This window comes from Balaenoptera borealis (assembly GCF_965194805.1).
Source record: "Balaenoptera borealis genome assembly, chromosome: 16".
In the NCBI taxonomy this organism is placed as follows: Eukaryota; Metazoa; Chordata; class Mammalia; order Artiodactyla; family Balaenopteridae; genus Balaenoptera; species Balaenoptera borealis.
Window position 1 is genome coordinate 64,846,101 of NC_138872.1, and position 16,195 is coordinate 64,862,295.

At 40.9% G+C, this 16,195-nt stretch overlaps 1 protein-coding gene across 4 annotated transcripts in view; it reads right to left on the reverse strand.

Moving 5' to 3' along the window:
* Positions 1-14,945, reverse strand: part of SMG1 (SMG1 nonsense mediated mRNA decay associated PI3K related kinase) — a 96,542-nt gene extending 81,597 nt beyond the window's left edge. For 3 of the 4 annotated variants that reach the window (XM_082362365.1, XM_082362364.1, XM_082362367.1), the window contains exon 1: positions 14,479-14,945. In XM_082362365.1, the coding sequence (XP_082218491.1) occupies positions 14,479-14,564 (86 nt within the window). In that variant the 5' untranslated portion in view covers positions 14,565-14,945. The remainder of the gene's footprint in view (positions 1-14,478) is intronic. The other variant, XM_082362368.1, reaches the window with a different exon arrangement.
* Positions 14,946-16,195: the final 1,250 nt, after the last annotated feature.

The following is a 16,195-nucleotide window of genomic DNA, read 5'->3' on the forward strand; positions in this document are numbered from 1 at the left end:
GGTGGAGAAATTGGAACCCTTGTACATCACTGATAAGAATGTAAAATGGTACAAAGGACTTCAGAAAACAGTTTGGCAGTTCCTCAAAAAGTTAAACATAGAATTACCACATGATCCTGCAAATCCACTCCCAGGTATATGCCCAAAAGAACTGAAAACAAATGTTCAAACAAAAACTTATAGGTGAATGTTCACCACAATACTATTCACAATAGCCAAAAGATAGAAACTCAAATGCCCATCAAAGGATGAATGGATAAACAAAATGTGGCACACAACGGATGATTATTCAGCCATACCTACTATAACATGGATGACCCTTGAAAAATGTTATACTAAGTCAAAGAGGTCTGACACAAAAGGCTACATATTACATGATTCCATTTATATGAAATATCCAGAATAGGCAAATCCAGAGAAAATAGATTTGTGGTTGCCAGGTGCTGGGAAGAGGGGAAAATGGGGAGTGACCGCTTAATTGATACTGGGTTTCCACTTGGGGTGATAAAAAGTTCTGGAACTAGATTGTGGTCACCGTTGCACACGTTATGAATGTACGTAATACCACTGAATTGTAAAATGGTAAATTTTACGTGTATTTTACAACAATTTTTTAAAACCTTATTTATGACATTCTTGAAAAGACAAAATTATAGGGGAAAAAAGACCAGTGGTTACCAAGGGCTGGGAGAAGTTGACTACAAAAGGGAGCAAGGAAACTTGGGGTGCGGGGAGGGAAGATATGATGGAACTATTTACAGCTTGATTGTGGTGCTCATGGTTACAATACTATCTGCATTCCTCAAAACTCAAAGAACTCTACAGCATATAAACTAAACCTCAATAAATCTGACATAAAGAAAAGAGTATACTTCTTTACAGTAAAGGTATAAAAGTAAGTAAAAGACCATTGATTTATTTTTAATAATTCGATATTTCATGTCTTATACTGCCTGCCATATTTTGTAGCCATCCTCAATGGAAAAGCAAAAATGTAGCACTGGATGCTCTCCAATGAAACCAAAGACTGTCAGTGTCTGAATTAATCAGGCATGAGAGCTGGAACTTTTAAGCTAGGGAAGGATCAACCTAGCCAAGGTACAGAAAGAAACAAAACAGTGCACTCATACCAGTAAAAGACAACTGTTACCTAGACTAACAGTAAAAAAGTTCCAAATTTCCAGCAAGATAGTAATTTTACTCTTTAGCAATGCTTGAGAAATGCCTGAGGTAAGTCCTTATAGCACTTTATTTTTTAAAAAAAGAAACACCCTGTAAATTTCTAATATTTTATTGCCTACCCATTTTGATAGCTTTCAAAAAAAATTTAAAGAGTCAAAGCACTGTGGCTGGCAAAATCAGAAAAATCATTGCCTGAGAGAGAGACAGGCAGTCCACTTCTAATTTATTTCACGTATTTAAGTATTATGAGGTTCTGTACCTCATCTGGCATAAATTCATTTCTTACTAGGCATTAAGAATATTGATAGTTATAAAAGGTGGTATGCTTTTAATCTCCAATACGGACGTGAATTCAATTTTCAGCAGTTAACAAAAAAGCCAATTTTGTTAATGCTAAATAATCGTTCACCTGAAGGCTTCCGAATCTAAGGCACCACGTTAACTGGACTCACTTTCTTCTGACCTTTATTTTTAACCCAAGCTAGTTTACAGCCTTAAATAAAACCCGGCTTCAGCTAGCTACCATTTGCATCGCTTATCTTCCTCTTTTGTCAGCAAGTCCTGGAAGTACTTTAGAAACATCCCATTCAGCCTGGGAAATTGCCAAGACTGAAAGGAAATCTCTTACTGCATGACCTCCCTAGCAGAGGAAGGACAGAAAGACTGAAAGTCTACCAAGAAACATGTCCCACCCCCTCCCCTCCACCCAGACTCTCCAGTTATATGCCAAACACAGCCCCTCGGGACAGAGAAGATTAAGAATCACTAAGAGTTAAACACTAAAGAAATCCTAAAACGAAGTCTTCAGACCAGAGGGGGACTCTAATCAAGGATAGGGCAGAGTGTTTTATAATATAAGAAATGTGTGCGACCATCTTTTAAAAAGTCCTGGGGACTTCCCTGATGGTCCAGTGACTAAAGCTCTGCACTCCCAATGCAGGGGGCCAGGGTTCGATCCCTGGTCAGGGAACTAGATTCCACATTCCGCAACTAAGAGCTTGCATGCCGCAACTGAAGATCCTGCATGCCGCAACTAAAAGATTCTGCATGCCGCATCTAAAAGATCCCACACGCTGCAACAAAGATCCCGCCACAACCAAATAAATAAATAAATAAATATTTTTAAAAATAAAAAGTCCAGAAAACTGGGGTGGGGGGGGCCAAAACAAACAAATAAGTAAATAAAAATCAAAAGTCCTGAAAACAGGCAAATAACGACTGTAGAGTTATTCTGATAAAGTTCCTCTAACTAATAGACTCAAGCATATACCCAAGGGACTAACATGCTTGTGAGATTCTCTAACAATTACATATTTAAAATTTTCCCTTTAAAAATAATGCAGAAAAGCACTGTGGTACAAAAATGTACTGTGTAACAGATAACATCATTAACACTTTTTTTTTTACAGGTCAAGAAAAATGATGTGGTTGCCAAAAATCACTTGTAACACATCAAGAAAAAGTAAGTACTAGGCAATTTAGACACAGGTATTTTTAAAGAAAACTATTACCAAGTTAGGCTCTACTGCCACAATGGTATGGTATACCCTACAAATCCTGGGCAGAGTCAAGGATGTGGGCATCGAAAGAGCAATATTCTAACATACACCCCTTAACATGTAACACATCTTAAATATAATGGCAAGTATGGAAAAGACACTGAATTTCATATTCCACATGATTCTCAACAGAGGAAGACATTACCAGAAATATCTTTAGGTCATTCTCAAATCAGACACATGACCCCCAACCCCAACCCTCTTAAAAAAATAAATACACCTTAGAGAGAAATCTAAAACACCTTGGTTCTATCTAACTTTACCAACATAATTATACGAAGACAGCAAGTGGATTTTTAAATGGACTCTGACTCCTTTCAACATGCCCAGTAACTCCTTTAGGACCTATCTCCTTAGGTATCCTGGGGTAGGAAATACACTATTAAACACCAAACTGGTAAAGAAACATACTACCTGTAATCAGTGGTAGCATGGTAAAGTATGTATGGTAAACCCTCCTACTTAAGCATTGGAACCTCTTTTTCAGAGGTGATCTTGAACAGCCATATCCTCCCCTACTTAAACATAAACAAATAAAAATGTCTCATAGATAAATCTCAAAAGACATGGGCTCCTAAATCAAATAGCTGGGAAAGGAAGATACTTTTCACAAAAACCAGATTACTCTTCTAACTGAAGAAGTATTTATTAAATGAAGACAGTCTGGGGTAGTTATTGAAACATACTAGTAAGCAGCAATCCAGAGCCAAGAAACAGTGCTCTCACTGTGCTCAGCAGTGGCCAGAAATACACTGAGGTATTTAAAGTATTTAGCCATAAGTTTGAGAAAGCTATGAAACAGTTCAAAATCATCACTTAAGCCACTTTAAACTCAAAAGGCCTATACAAACTCAAAAGGCCTATACAAACCCTATCTCTTTCTTTTGTTACATTTTACACTGAACACACTTGTATCAGATTGATTTAAGTGGTATAAAATAAGAACTTTACAACGAAAGACAAAAATCAATGTTTCTAGATATGAAGTTCCTTAGGAGACAGCATTTACCCATTCTGAGTAAATTTATACTGCTACAATTTAAAATAGTACCAAAATCTCATGAAAGCTTAATACTGTATATACACTACATAATGATACAAAATTTCATTAATTCCTATCTGTTTAGAAGATACATGTGGTTCTTCTTTTTTTTATGTATTTCAAACTATTACATTGCCAGAGTCTATCCTTTCCATGATTCCATGATTTCCCTACTCCCTTTAAAACAAACATACATACGTACTACAGTAGGGGAGAAAACGCAATGCAGCATTCAACTGATGTTCTTATAAGAATCGGTTCTTAAATTCCAACTGTATAATGAAAGTTAAGCAAGGTACAAGCTACCTTTTAACCTACCCTGTCTCTATTTAATTCCGTTTGCACCTGCCCTACAATAAGTGCAGTCAGAAAGATTAGATTATTTTTGCTGTCTCACAATTTCAACTAGTATCAAGTTCTTAAAGTGTGAATTATAAGATATACAGAAAAAATAATAAAGAATGATGCAGACCTACAGTCAAATTCCTCTTTGGCCAACTTGAAACAGGATGATAGCCTAATGGAAATTTTCATTCTAGAAGCCTGTAAGTAGAAAATGTAAAAAGAAAAGCCACTACTATACTAAGTATGGCAAATGTCATACCTAACAGAAATTTAACAATTATATGAGCTTCCAGTCATATATCCTCTAAGACACTTGACATAAATGCCCTTCATGAAACTTTTAGAAGTTACCACACACACATACACATACACACACTCTAGTACTTAGAGCACTAGAAGAGAAAAATGAAATTTGAACTAGAGTGTGGGTGCATGTGTGTAGTAAATTCTAACTTTTTGAGGAAGAGATAAAAGAGGGAGGTTCTTTAAAATTCCAAATTTGATTCAGATGTGGCAACATAAATATCATTTGTATAGCATTTTACAGTTTTGAAAGTAATCTCCCAAACTTTATCTTTAACCCTCACAATGCTGCATCTTAGGGAAAGCAAGAATTACCTCCTCAGAGGGACAGCTGGTAACGTCAGTACAAAAGACCTTTGTCTTCCCATTCTTAGTCCATTGCTATTTTCATGACACCAGCCTCTCCTAAGACAAATATTTGTAAAGGATCAAAACTAAAAATGCACACATTCTTAAAAATAAATATACCTTAGAGAAGAATCTAAAACACTCTGGTTCTACTTGTAACTTCTCCAATGTAATTATACTAAGACAACAAGTGGATTTTTAAATGGACTACAAGAGCGGGGAGAAGAGCACTGCAGTGTAATTTTCACATCTTCAATAAGATTACAATAAAAACACAGGGAATACTAGCATTATAGTAATTATACAAGATAGGCCACTTTAATTAAATAAAAGGCTGCTTTTACAAAACTTTGTCTTATAGTCAGTCAATTGATTACCACCCCCCCAACACACTTTCATTAAGCATAAGTTCATCTTTAGTTTCAGTATTTTCAAAAAAGGAACAAGATACCACCTATGAAAATTACATCAATATTTCAAATAATGACAATTAATCACTTATAACAGTCAGAATTCTAACTCAAGTCCTTCAAAAACAATACAAACTGTATCTCAAGGTAGATTCCTCTAAACCAGACTAATGAATAGACACTAAATCTCAAGTTTCATTGTCTTACTTCTGGAAAACCATTTTCATTTTTCTTCACATTTATCAAAAGAATATAAGGACAGGAAGACAAACAATCAATCTTTTTAGGAAAGAAAATCCAGGATGTGTTTTCTTTCCAATTAAATATGCATTAATTCATCTGTACAATACTATGTGATACTGGTGATCATCTTTGGATCTTTTTAATCATCAACTCAGAAGAGAGTCCCATTCTATAGAGGACAAAAAGTCCGACATTTTTCCTCAAATTAATAGATTTTTCTGCCTAATTTCTGGCAAACTGCAGGAAGTCAATATACACTCTGTCATTAGGGCAATGAGTCTGAATTTCCAGTGTCAGAATCAAAGCAAAGAGACTGGAAATAAAGTGATATATTTCAGACAAGGATTCCAGGGTTCATATTACTAGGAATATAAACTAGGGAGACCCTTAAGAGGCAGGATAGCAAGAGTCATGGGTTGCTTCAAAGAACGAAATATTCCAAGACGAAAGTTAAAATTTCAAACACACACACTGACACACACACACCATATACACACATCTTTTTAAATCAGAAGATGAAAATGCTAAAGAGGAGACAGTAAAGATAATTTTTCAATTAAATTTAAATAAGAGGGAAAATTTTAATTCAAAGAACTTCAGTAAAAAACAAGATTGTTGCCAAAGCTGTCATACACAGAGGAAAAACTAACACATGTCACTATATAGTCCAAGACATGCTTATTAGTGAAGTCTTTTGCCTAAAAAAGGTATTAATATATTAGATGCCACCCAAAAATAAAAATCTAGTAAATACTAAGTTCAACAATTTTTTAAAAAAATCTGCAGACATATACATATAATTACCTTAGGCCACTGCAGAGCCTGTAATAATTTTCTTGTGGACCTATAAGAGCACTGCTGAGGTGCTTTATTGATGATAAAAAGGGTAAGGGAAAAAAGTAGTGCCTTTCCTTATAAACAAAGAAATAGCATAATTTAGTAAGTTCCATACCAAAAAGCAATCTACAATTCTGATACCAGAAACTCCTCTTTTTTTTAAAATTAATTTATTTTATTTTATTTATTTTTGGCTGCATTGGGGTTTCGTTGCCGTGCGCGGGTTTTTGTCTAGTTGCAGCACGCGGGACTCTCATTGCGGTGGTTTCTCTTGTTGCGGAGCATCGGCTCTAGGCACCACGGCTTCAGTAGTTGTGGCTCACGAGCTCTAGAGCGCAGGCTCAGTAGTTGTGGCACACGGGCTCAGCTGCTCCACGGCATGTGGGATCTTCCGGGACAGGGCTCGAACCCGTGTCCCCTGCACTGGCAGGCGGATTCTTAACCCACTGTGCCACCAGGGAAGCCCGAAACTCCTCTTTTTTATTGGAGGGGGAGGCAGGGGGGCTGTGTGGTTTGTAGGATCTTAGTTCCCCCACCAGGGATCGAACCCGGGCCCTGGCAGTGAAGCGCCAAGCCCTAACCACTGGCCTGCCAGGGAATTCCCCAGAAACTCCTCTTTTGAAAAAGATTTTAAAGTAATAAACACAAAAAGTCTGTAACAGGTTTTTAAATAATAAACATGAGATCCTAGACATACTATGAATAGCAACATTAACTTCCAAAGGAATGATTTCTAACAGGAATACAATCTCCTTTTTTCAAAGGGTATGAAGATTAATATGAAAGAAGTAGGGGCTTCCCTGGTGGCGCAGTGGTTGAGAATCTGCCTGCCAATGCAGGGGACACGGGTTCGAGCCCTGGTCTGGGAAGATCCCACATGCCGCGGAGCAACTGGGCCCGTGAGCCACAATTACTGAGCCTGCGCGTCTGGAGGCTGTGCCCCGCAACAAGAGAGGCCGCGACAGTGAAAGGCCCGCGCACCACGATGAAGAGTGGCCCCCGCTTGCCGCAACTGGAGAAAGCCCTCGCACAGAAACGAAGACCCAACACAGCCAAAAATAAATAAATAAATTAAAAAAAAAAAAATATGAAAGAAGTAATTCACTATGAAAGAAACCTGTTGATTCTGGAAAATTTGGATTTCAGTCATTCCCCAATCAGCAGGCATACAACTGGCAAGAGGTTTGTTTCCTCAGGCATTCTAATGGAATGTCAAAAGAGGCTCAACCCACCCAGTGCTTAACTTTTTGGTGATTAGACTGTTTAAATAACGTACAAATAGATACAACAGATATGGGATAAACTGTCAATGTGTAAATTAACTTTATGTGAGCAAAGTATTTCTTCAAGATGGATAAAACCTATGAATCTTAAATGGCCATAGTCTGATCTGGCCACCTCAGTCCACTAGAACATTGTCCCTTTGAACCTGTACAATCACCTTACTTAAGTTGCTGCCTCCGGCTAACCAAGCTGCTGTACAAGGAACAGTTCCTCTCAAAATGCCTCCTACAGTAACAGTGTTCTAAGCCCTGCAGTTAACTCTAAACACAAAAACAAACTTGCAGAATTCCATTTTCATGTATCTACTTGAGAAAGGACACTCAAATTTAGAGTGTTTACTATTTATTGATGCACTGGTAGGGAAGAAGGGATACAGAAGTAAAACCATTATACAAGATGCATGCACACATAAAGGTTATGTCTTACTGGGGAAGACACACACAAAAAAACTCAGATAGTGAGTGTTATTAGAGAAGGCTGGTGCTTCTCACTGAGGGGGTGCACTTAGGCTGAGACAGCATGAAAACACCCAGGTCAAGCACTCTGACAAGAACAATCTATGCAGTAGCTACACAGCAAGAACAGGACTTGCAAAGGCCCTAAGACAGAAATGAGTTTGGGGAGTGCTTTAGGGCAAGTACACAGAACAGCGGAGAAAATGACTCAGGCTCAGCCTTCAGGGACAAACTAGTTGGGAGAACAAAAAAAGGTTGAAGTGATAAGCACAGTTAGCTTTCACTGTAGACCTGTACCAAGATTTGGAAAGGATCACAGAGGGCAGAGGTAGGGTAAAGATCTTAAGGGAAGCGCAATGTTTAGGTTGGGGAGAGGACGAAAAACAGAGCTACCAACGGTAGGTTCAAGAGGGAAGAGAAAAGTCCATGAACCTGTAGCTCACAGGAATAAATTTAGCCAACAAACTTAGAAGAGCTCCTCTGTGTTCCAGGACTCAAATGCCTGAAAAGGTTAACAGTGGATCCACCATCTGAAACTGTTTTCACAAGGATCTTCAGATATCCCAAGTCTGTTTATAGCAAAAGAGGAATAACAGAACTATGTTGAAGATGACGAGGTTATCAATCTTCAGAAACCATAAGTTGGTAATAAATCATAAGATAATATTCAAAAATTTCCTGTCTATAATAACTTTTAAGGTAAGATCCACATGTACACTCTGCCAGGGTTTTTGTGTTTTTGGGGGGGAGGGTGCAGTGGGAAGGGAAGTTATCCAACTGCAAAGTCATTGTGTATCTGTATCTTGATCAGGGTCATGGTTACACAGGTGTATACATTTGTCAAAAATCACTCAACTTAAGACCTATACATGGATAAATTTTATCTCAAAAGAGTAACAAGTTCAAAAAAGAATTCAACTAAGAGAGAAAAAGTACAGTCAACTAATACAAGATGGAGCAGAACATAATAAAAACATATCCATACACCTGAAACTAATATGTTGTATGTCAATTATACCTCAATTTAAAAAAAAGAAAAAGAACACAAATGTCTCCATAAAAATTTAATAGGTTACATTCTACATTAAAAAAAAGTAATAAGCTGGAGTATTTCATACAGGAATTAAACCACAAAATGTCTGCAACCTTCACTGTTAGACCTCTAAACAAGAGGGGATGTGTTTTATTTTCTAGTCCCCAAAATAAAATGGATTCTGAGAAAACTTTAAGATAACTAAAGACAGGTAACCAAAAAACAATATGAAGAGACACCAAACAAATGACAGCTTGTGTGAATCTATAAAGGGAGGTCCACTGAAAGCCGCCTCAGGGATTTATTTTAGGTGATTAGGATTGGGAAAGAAAAAGCAAGTAAGCAAGTGCCAAGCAGTGAAAGCAGGAAAGCCTAAATTTAAAAGTTGTGAGAACTCAGTGTTCACAAAAAAAAAAAAAAAACCATCAACCACACTCCATTTTGTGTATATGATCATCCTATATAATGTAAGTGTCCTAACCTGAATTGAAGTGTGAGCAGATAAAAAGTATCACTTTAGTGACCACCATCAATCAACACCAGATAACAAATAAGGGGCTCTGGCTTATGGAAATTCCATATATTGAGCTAAATACTTTTGTCTGAATTTAAACCATGAATTATAAACAGAATATTCAGGTCCTCAACAGTCTCTTGTCTAGACTGTTCCAACTGCCTCCTACTGTGGTTACACACACACACACACACACCCCCAACTAATTTTAATCTTCCTCAATTATGCCACTTCCATGCTGGTAAAACTTCAGTAGCTCCCTAAAGTCATTCCAAACACACGTCCAGTATGATTCAAGACCTACAATACAGCCCCACTCCAGCTCTTAAGCTTCATCTCTTATTTGTATCACACCTCACAAATACCCCATCCTTCTAACCAAACTGGTAACATTTTACCAAGGACAACTTGCATTTTGCCATTTCCCAGCTTTCTTCTATTTTTTGAGAGATTCCCCCCCCCCCAAATTTACTGTCAAAATAGAACAGATCAATTTCATGGTCCCACTGGCCCCTACTCAACTGTACAGCTTTCCCTCCTCTGACTCTCCAAGTTTTAAACTGTAAATCACATATAAAAATAATTTTACCAAGAATTATATCACAATTAATATCCATATACTGCTTTACCTTTTACAAAGCCCTTTCTTAACCCCCATACTAACCGATAATCTCCTTAAAGACAGTAGCTCTATTAGTCATAAAAATCCCTACAGCATCACTATTTCCTGAATTAGAATATTTTCATTGAATTAGAATATTTCACAATCTCCTATTATTTAAAAAACCCTTCAGTTATACTCCCAACTTAAAAAGGAACCACAACAGAAGGGGAAAAAGGGTTCAATTTAAAGATAAAATTGCCAAATGTTTCATAAGGAATATATTTTATTCTATAATGGAAAAAATAAACTTTCCCCCCAAATTAAACACCCATACACAATTATCTGGAACTCCTTAATGTACATGAAAATCTGTGGTACAGAATTGGCAACCATTAAATTGTTTAACTAAAGCTCTATTTATAGTTATAAAATATGTAACTCCACTTAATTTCACCCTTTATGTATTTCACTATATTATGCACCTCTGGACATCAGACAGTACAGACTCATAAAAGGCTGAATAGACAACTCTAGTTTCAAAAATCCAGCTTCTCACAATGTCAGACATACTAGTTTTTGGCTTTTCTATCTTCACAGCCCTCTTCCCCATCTTTTGGTCTGTGACAATGGAGAATGAAGGTATTTGTACTTGTGAGAACTTCAATCTGTCTACATTTTACCAAAAATAGAAGCTGTCTTTAATATACAGTTTCATCCTTTTAGAACTGTATGAAGATCTTAACACTGGGCACAGTAAGATACCCAAGATATATCTGTTAAACGAATAAAGTCTTAAGATGCCCAAGTGTGGAAGTAAAATTATGTGTTTTCATTTGACAACTCTCCCTCTTGCTTGTTGAACTAATCTATATTTGACTCCAATGTCAAATCAGTCTTGTCAGTTTGGAGAATTAAAATGAACAATATAACAAATTACACACTTTTTTTTTTTTTTTTTTTTTGCTTCACTGCCTGGCATGCAGGGTCTTAGTTCGCCAAACAGGGATCAAACCCGCGCTCCCTGCAGTGGAAGCCCAGGAGTCTTAACCACTAGACCACCAGGGAAGTCCCATATACACTTAATTTTAAAACAAATCATTCTGATCTCTATCTTGATTGGTGCACCCAGAAGATTACTCCCCAAAATAAAGTCAAGAAAAGGAGAGACTGGTTAGTGCCAATAATAAAACCACTCATTTGCCTAATCATTCTTAAATGTTAATGGAGGGGCTGTGCTGGTGGCGCAGCAGTTAAGAATCTGCCTGCCAATGCAGGGGACACAGGTTCGAGCCCTGGTCCAGGAAGATCCCACATACCGCAGAGCAACTAAGCCCGTGCGCCACAACTACTGAGCCTGCACTCTGGAGCCTGCGAGCCACAACAACTGAGCCCACGTGCCACAACTACTTAAGCCCGCGCGCCTAGAGCCTGTGCTGTGCAACAAGAGAAGCCACTGCAATGAGAAGCCCACGCACCGCAACGAAGGGTAGCCCCCCTCGCCGCAACTAGAGAAAGCCCGCGCATAGCAATGAAGACCCAACGCAGCCAAAAATACATAAATAAAATAAAATTATTTAAAAAAAAGTTAATGGAGAGTACAATGAATGAAAACGAAGAGTATAAGCCAGTGCTATAAAAATGCTTTCTGCTACAGGTATGCTTTTAGCAAAGGTGGGCTTGCTCTGTTGCCACATGACACTAGTCTATTCAGCCACCTGGAACACTTCCTGTCAATATGTGTGAAGTATCAGGTGTGGCCATCATTGACTCAACAGTCGGTTTCCAGACTAACTGACAAACTAACACTAAAAGAAACCAACCAAAAATTGCTTTTTTAAATCCTACTTTTCAAAAAACCTAAATCTAGTAAAATAGAACCAAAAAAATCAGACAAGGACTGGTACAGAAAGGCAAATAATTTTTTTTTAAACCAAAATGACTCTGATGAACCATAAGCAATCTGCCTGCATTTGAAGATGTTTAGAAAAATAAACCCCCATTTAAGCAAGGGGAAAAATCGAGCTCCATTCTGTCAGTTAACTGGAGTCTGTCACCTTTCTAAAGTGAAGAGGGTACAGAATAACAACCTCAAATTTAACTCATGAAAATTTATGACTTGGCAAACACCTGAAGTTTTTTATTGGCTATTTAACAAAACAACTAGGTAACTGTGCAAAGAAATCAAGTTTTGCTATGGCGTATTGTCCATACTTTTCTATTCCCTCCTCTACAAAAAAGTCAAGTATTTCCAACATCCTAATCAACTGTTACTCCATGTAACCAAGCGCATCTCACAGTATCTGTCTACCTAGGCAATACGTTCTGAGACTTTGTTAAACAGCTTCCAAGAATGCATACATCCTCCCCGCCACACAGCCAAGAAATAAAGTACTTGAAGAAAAACAGACAATACTAATAACCCATGTACATATTCCACAACTATATAAGCCATTCTGCTTCATACCTGTCAAATTAAACCAGGTGATCTCAACCCAGAGCTGCAACTGTGCTACTCCATTTATTTAGAAACACAAGCTACAACTTATTCTCTTCCAGAAGCTCCAGGACTATTTGTGAAGGGCACTTTATTCAGCCCTCTAAAGGGATACTGTGTACATTATTTTACATATGCTGACCACAGTACTGAAAAATAATGGAAAATCTACTGTCAAAGAGCTCTCAAATGTCAAATTCAAGCTTATTTATCATCTAATTCATTAGATGCAAAAAAAAAATCAAATTTCACACATTTCAATGAACATACAAAAGAATGTCAATTACAGATAAAAATACCAAAACTAGTTAACTGATTTTATGTAAAGCAGGCATAAACCCTAAGTGGTAAAGGACAAGTAAAACTATGCTTTCAAAACATTTTTTCTTAACTACTTATCTCAATTCTAGGCTCAGGCATTAACTTTTAAAGTCACCTAGTTATATACACCCGATCTCAACAGACACAGGATTTGGGAAGGCATATTAAACAGAATGAGATGTGTACCACTCATTAGCCAAAAGAGTATTTTGATTTTTCTATCAAGTATTAAAGTGTTACCTTTGAACATCTTACCAAATTATTTCCAAACACTGCTGGTATTACATGAAACCATCAAGAAGCAAAAGCCATCCCAACAACGTGTGTTTGTCTAACATTTATTTGGCCAGTTCCTGGACAATCATAAGGCAAGTGTGTTTCAAAGTATGAGAGCTCCATGAATCAACTAACCCTAAAATATTATATACGTTTAGGAAGTTCTTCTAGGCACTGGGCTAAATTCCAAGATAGTCTGAGTATTACAAGCACTTACTCAGTAAGAGAGATAAGAATAAATTAGTCCTAAATTAGATACAACTGCCCCATGATTAATCAGAAAGACACGAAAATTAATTTTTTTTAAGAAGTCGATGCTCCGCAGGGAGTTTCCTGGTGGCCTAGTGGTTAGGATTCCGTGCTTCCACTACCGAGGCCCAGGTTCCATTCCTGGATGGGCAACTGAGATCCTGCAATCGGCCCGGGGTGGCCAAAAAGAGGTGGGGGGGTGGGGGGAAACTCGATCCTCCTCATATACTCATTTCCAACTAGGCCCCAAACCTGTCTGAAATCAAATCAAATTCTCTACTCCTCTAAGCAACTGTCCGCACAAGTGTCCAGGTATGAATTGCTCTCCGCCAGAGTAACTGCCCCTGCACTTGGGGAAAACTTCATTTCCTAGTACCAGGGTCGGTCGGCCCCATTAACACAGTCACAATCTAGTCTCATGCTCCACAACTACGCTGTTGTCAGAGTAAGGCCTTGGAGTGCTGGGTTTTGTTTTGTTTTTTTAATATTAACACGTGGGGGTCCCAGAAGGGATCCCAGTTAAGGAAATCTTTCACGTGGGGACTCAAAGGGTTAAAGATCAGGGAAGTTAATGGGTAACAGAGAGGGTCCCGTACTCTCAGGATCCCCCAACTCATATCCCAACTTGAGGGCAAGGTAGCAAGTAAAAAGTGCCCCACCGCCAGGTCCCCTTCCTTCACCCAACTCCTAGGCCAGTGCCTTCTCCCGGCGCCCTGGCTCTCGGCTCCAGCCCCCGAGCTGAAATGCAGGGAGAGGGGAGGCATTTAGGCCTCGCCTCCCAGCGGCCTTCCTCCCCCGGCCGGGGCGGGAGGGGACCCAGGAAGCCGCGCCTGGTTCCCCGGGGCGGGGGGTGGGGTGGGGTGGGGGGGAGGAGGGTGGAGAGCCTAGGCCGCGCCTCCCACCCCGGCGGTCCTAGGCCTCGGCCCGCCCGAGGCGGGGCCCGGGGTCGGATCGGCGGGCTGGGCGCCGGCTCACCCACCTGGGTTGCCAGTCATTCCAGCTCCGCGGGTACTTGGTGCCGCCGCCGCCGCTGTTCAGCCGAGACCCCGGGGCTCTGCGGCTCATTACCTTCCCCGACACGACATGGCCAAGCGCCGCCGCCCGAAGAAGCGCGAGTCGCCGCCCGAACCGGCCGCCGCCGACACTCCGCTCCGGCCCGGGGCTGAGGAGGAAGCCGAGCAGGAGGAGGAGGAGGCGGCGGAGGGCGGGGGAGGCGGACGGCCGTTCCGGGTTCCGCCTGAGCCCGCAGCGCAGGACTGGGAGGCGGGAGCGGCGCGGTGAGAGGGAGGCGGAGGAAGGGGAGGCGACGTCTCTTACAGGGCCGAACGCGGCCCGCGACGCCGGGGCGCAGGAGGAGGAGAACAGCTAGGAGGCGGTGGCGGCGGCTCCTCAAGCTCACACAGCCACGGCTACCCCACCTCCCGGCTCCGCCCGCCGCACCGCCGCTGCCGCACGGCATGCTGGGAGCGAGGGGCGGGGCCGGCGCCCGCCGGGCCAGGGGGAGAGGGGCGGGACCGAATCAGAAGGGCGGGGCCTGGGCCGGGGCTGGGGGCGGGGCCTGGGCCGGGGCTGGGGGCGGGGCCGGGCTCAGCGAGAGGACGATCCTCCCGCGCCCTGCGGTAGTCTCCACTCTCCGCGGACCACGCCGAGGTCCGGCCCCGCCGCAGGGGATCACGGGAGAGGGGAATCTCCGCCAGCACTCCCACACGCACACCCTCGCATATAAGCCCGGGAAAACACCTGACCCCCTGAGGGCCGGGCAGTAAGGTGTAAACAAGCATCCAATTAAGAACCCGGGGTGCCCTTGCGGGGAGAGGGGGGGTGCGCGCGCGCGCACACACACACACACACACACACACACACACACGGAGGCGTGCCTTTAGGGTTCACGTGCCTCCACGTTCCTCACCTTCTACGGTAAAAAGTGGAAATTAAAAAAAAAAAGAGAGAGGGTGGATATCTATTTACCCAGCCTCCACCTGAAATGCCCATGGAGTCCTGACACCTTGACCATTTCTTCACATTGCAAAAAACTAAATTAAATAGAGAAAGCGGAGTACTCTCGAGCACCAGACCCGATTCCCTGCAATGTGAAATATGCTCTGAAGTCCTCTCACCGTTACACTTGCCCACCTTCCCCTCCAAAAAGAGTCGGGAGGCTGGGGGGCAAACCTGAGCACTCTCTCCCCCACAGCGACAGTCCCCCAGAAAGACTTCACTAAAGCATCTGATACATGATGTGAATGCCATCCATATACATTGAGAAAAGGTCAGCAAGATGCACATGGAACAGGTAACAGGAGTTACCTTTGGGGAGGATAGTCAAAATGATCTTACCCTTGTCTGCACAGAGGGTCTTAACCTATTTTATGTTGCAAGAAGAAGGTCTTTATATGTTGCTTGTATGATTAAAAATGGTTACCAAAAGTACTTGAGATTATGAGGTGTTACACACTCATCCCGCTTCAACCCTGGGTTTCTTGTGCCCACCAACCCCTCATAAAGGTATGATCCTGCCAGTTCCAAAGGATGGAAAGTTAGATTTTCAAAAGCACTTTTCTCCCCTCTCCCCTCCACCTATTCAGGAAAAAAGAAACTCCTCTGAACTGGGGCTATTTGACTCAACATAGAAATTCCCACTAGGTCAGACCCAAGCATGGTCACCCACATGTGTAAAAAAAAATTTTTTTTAATAA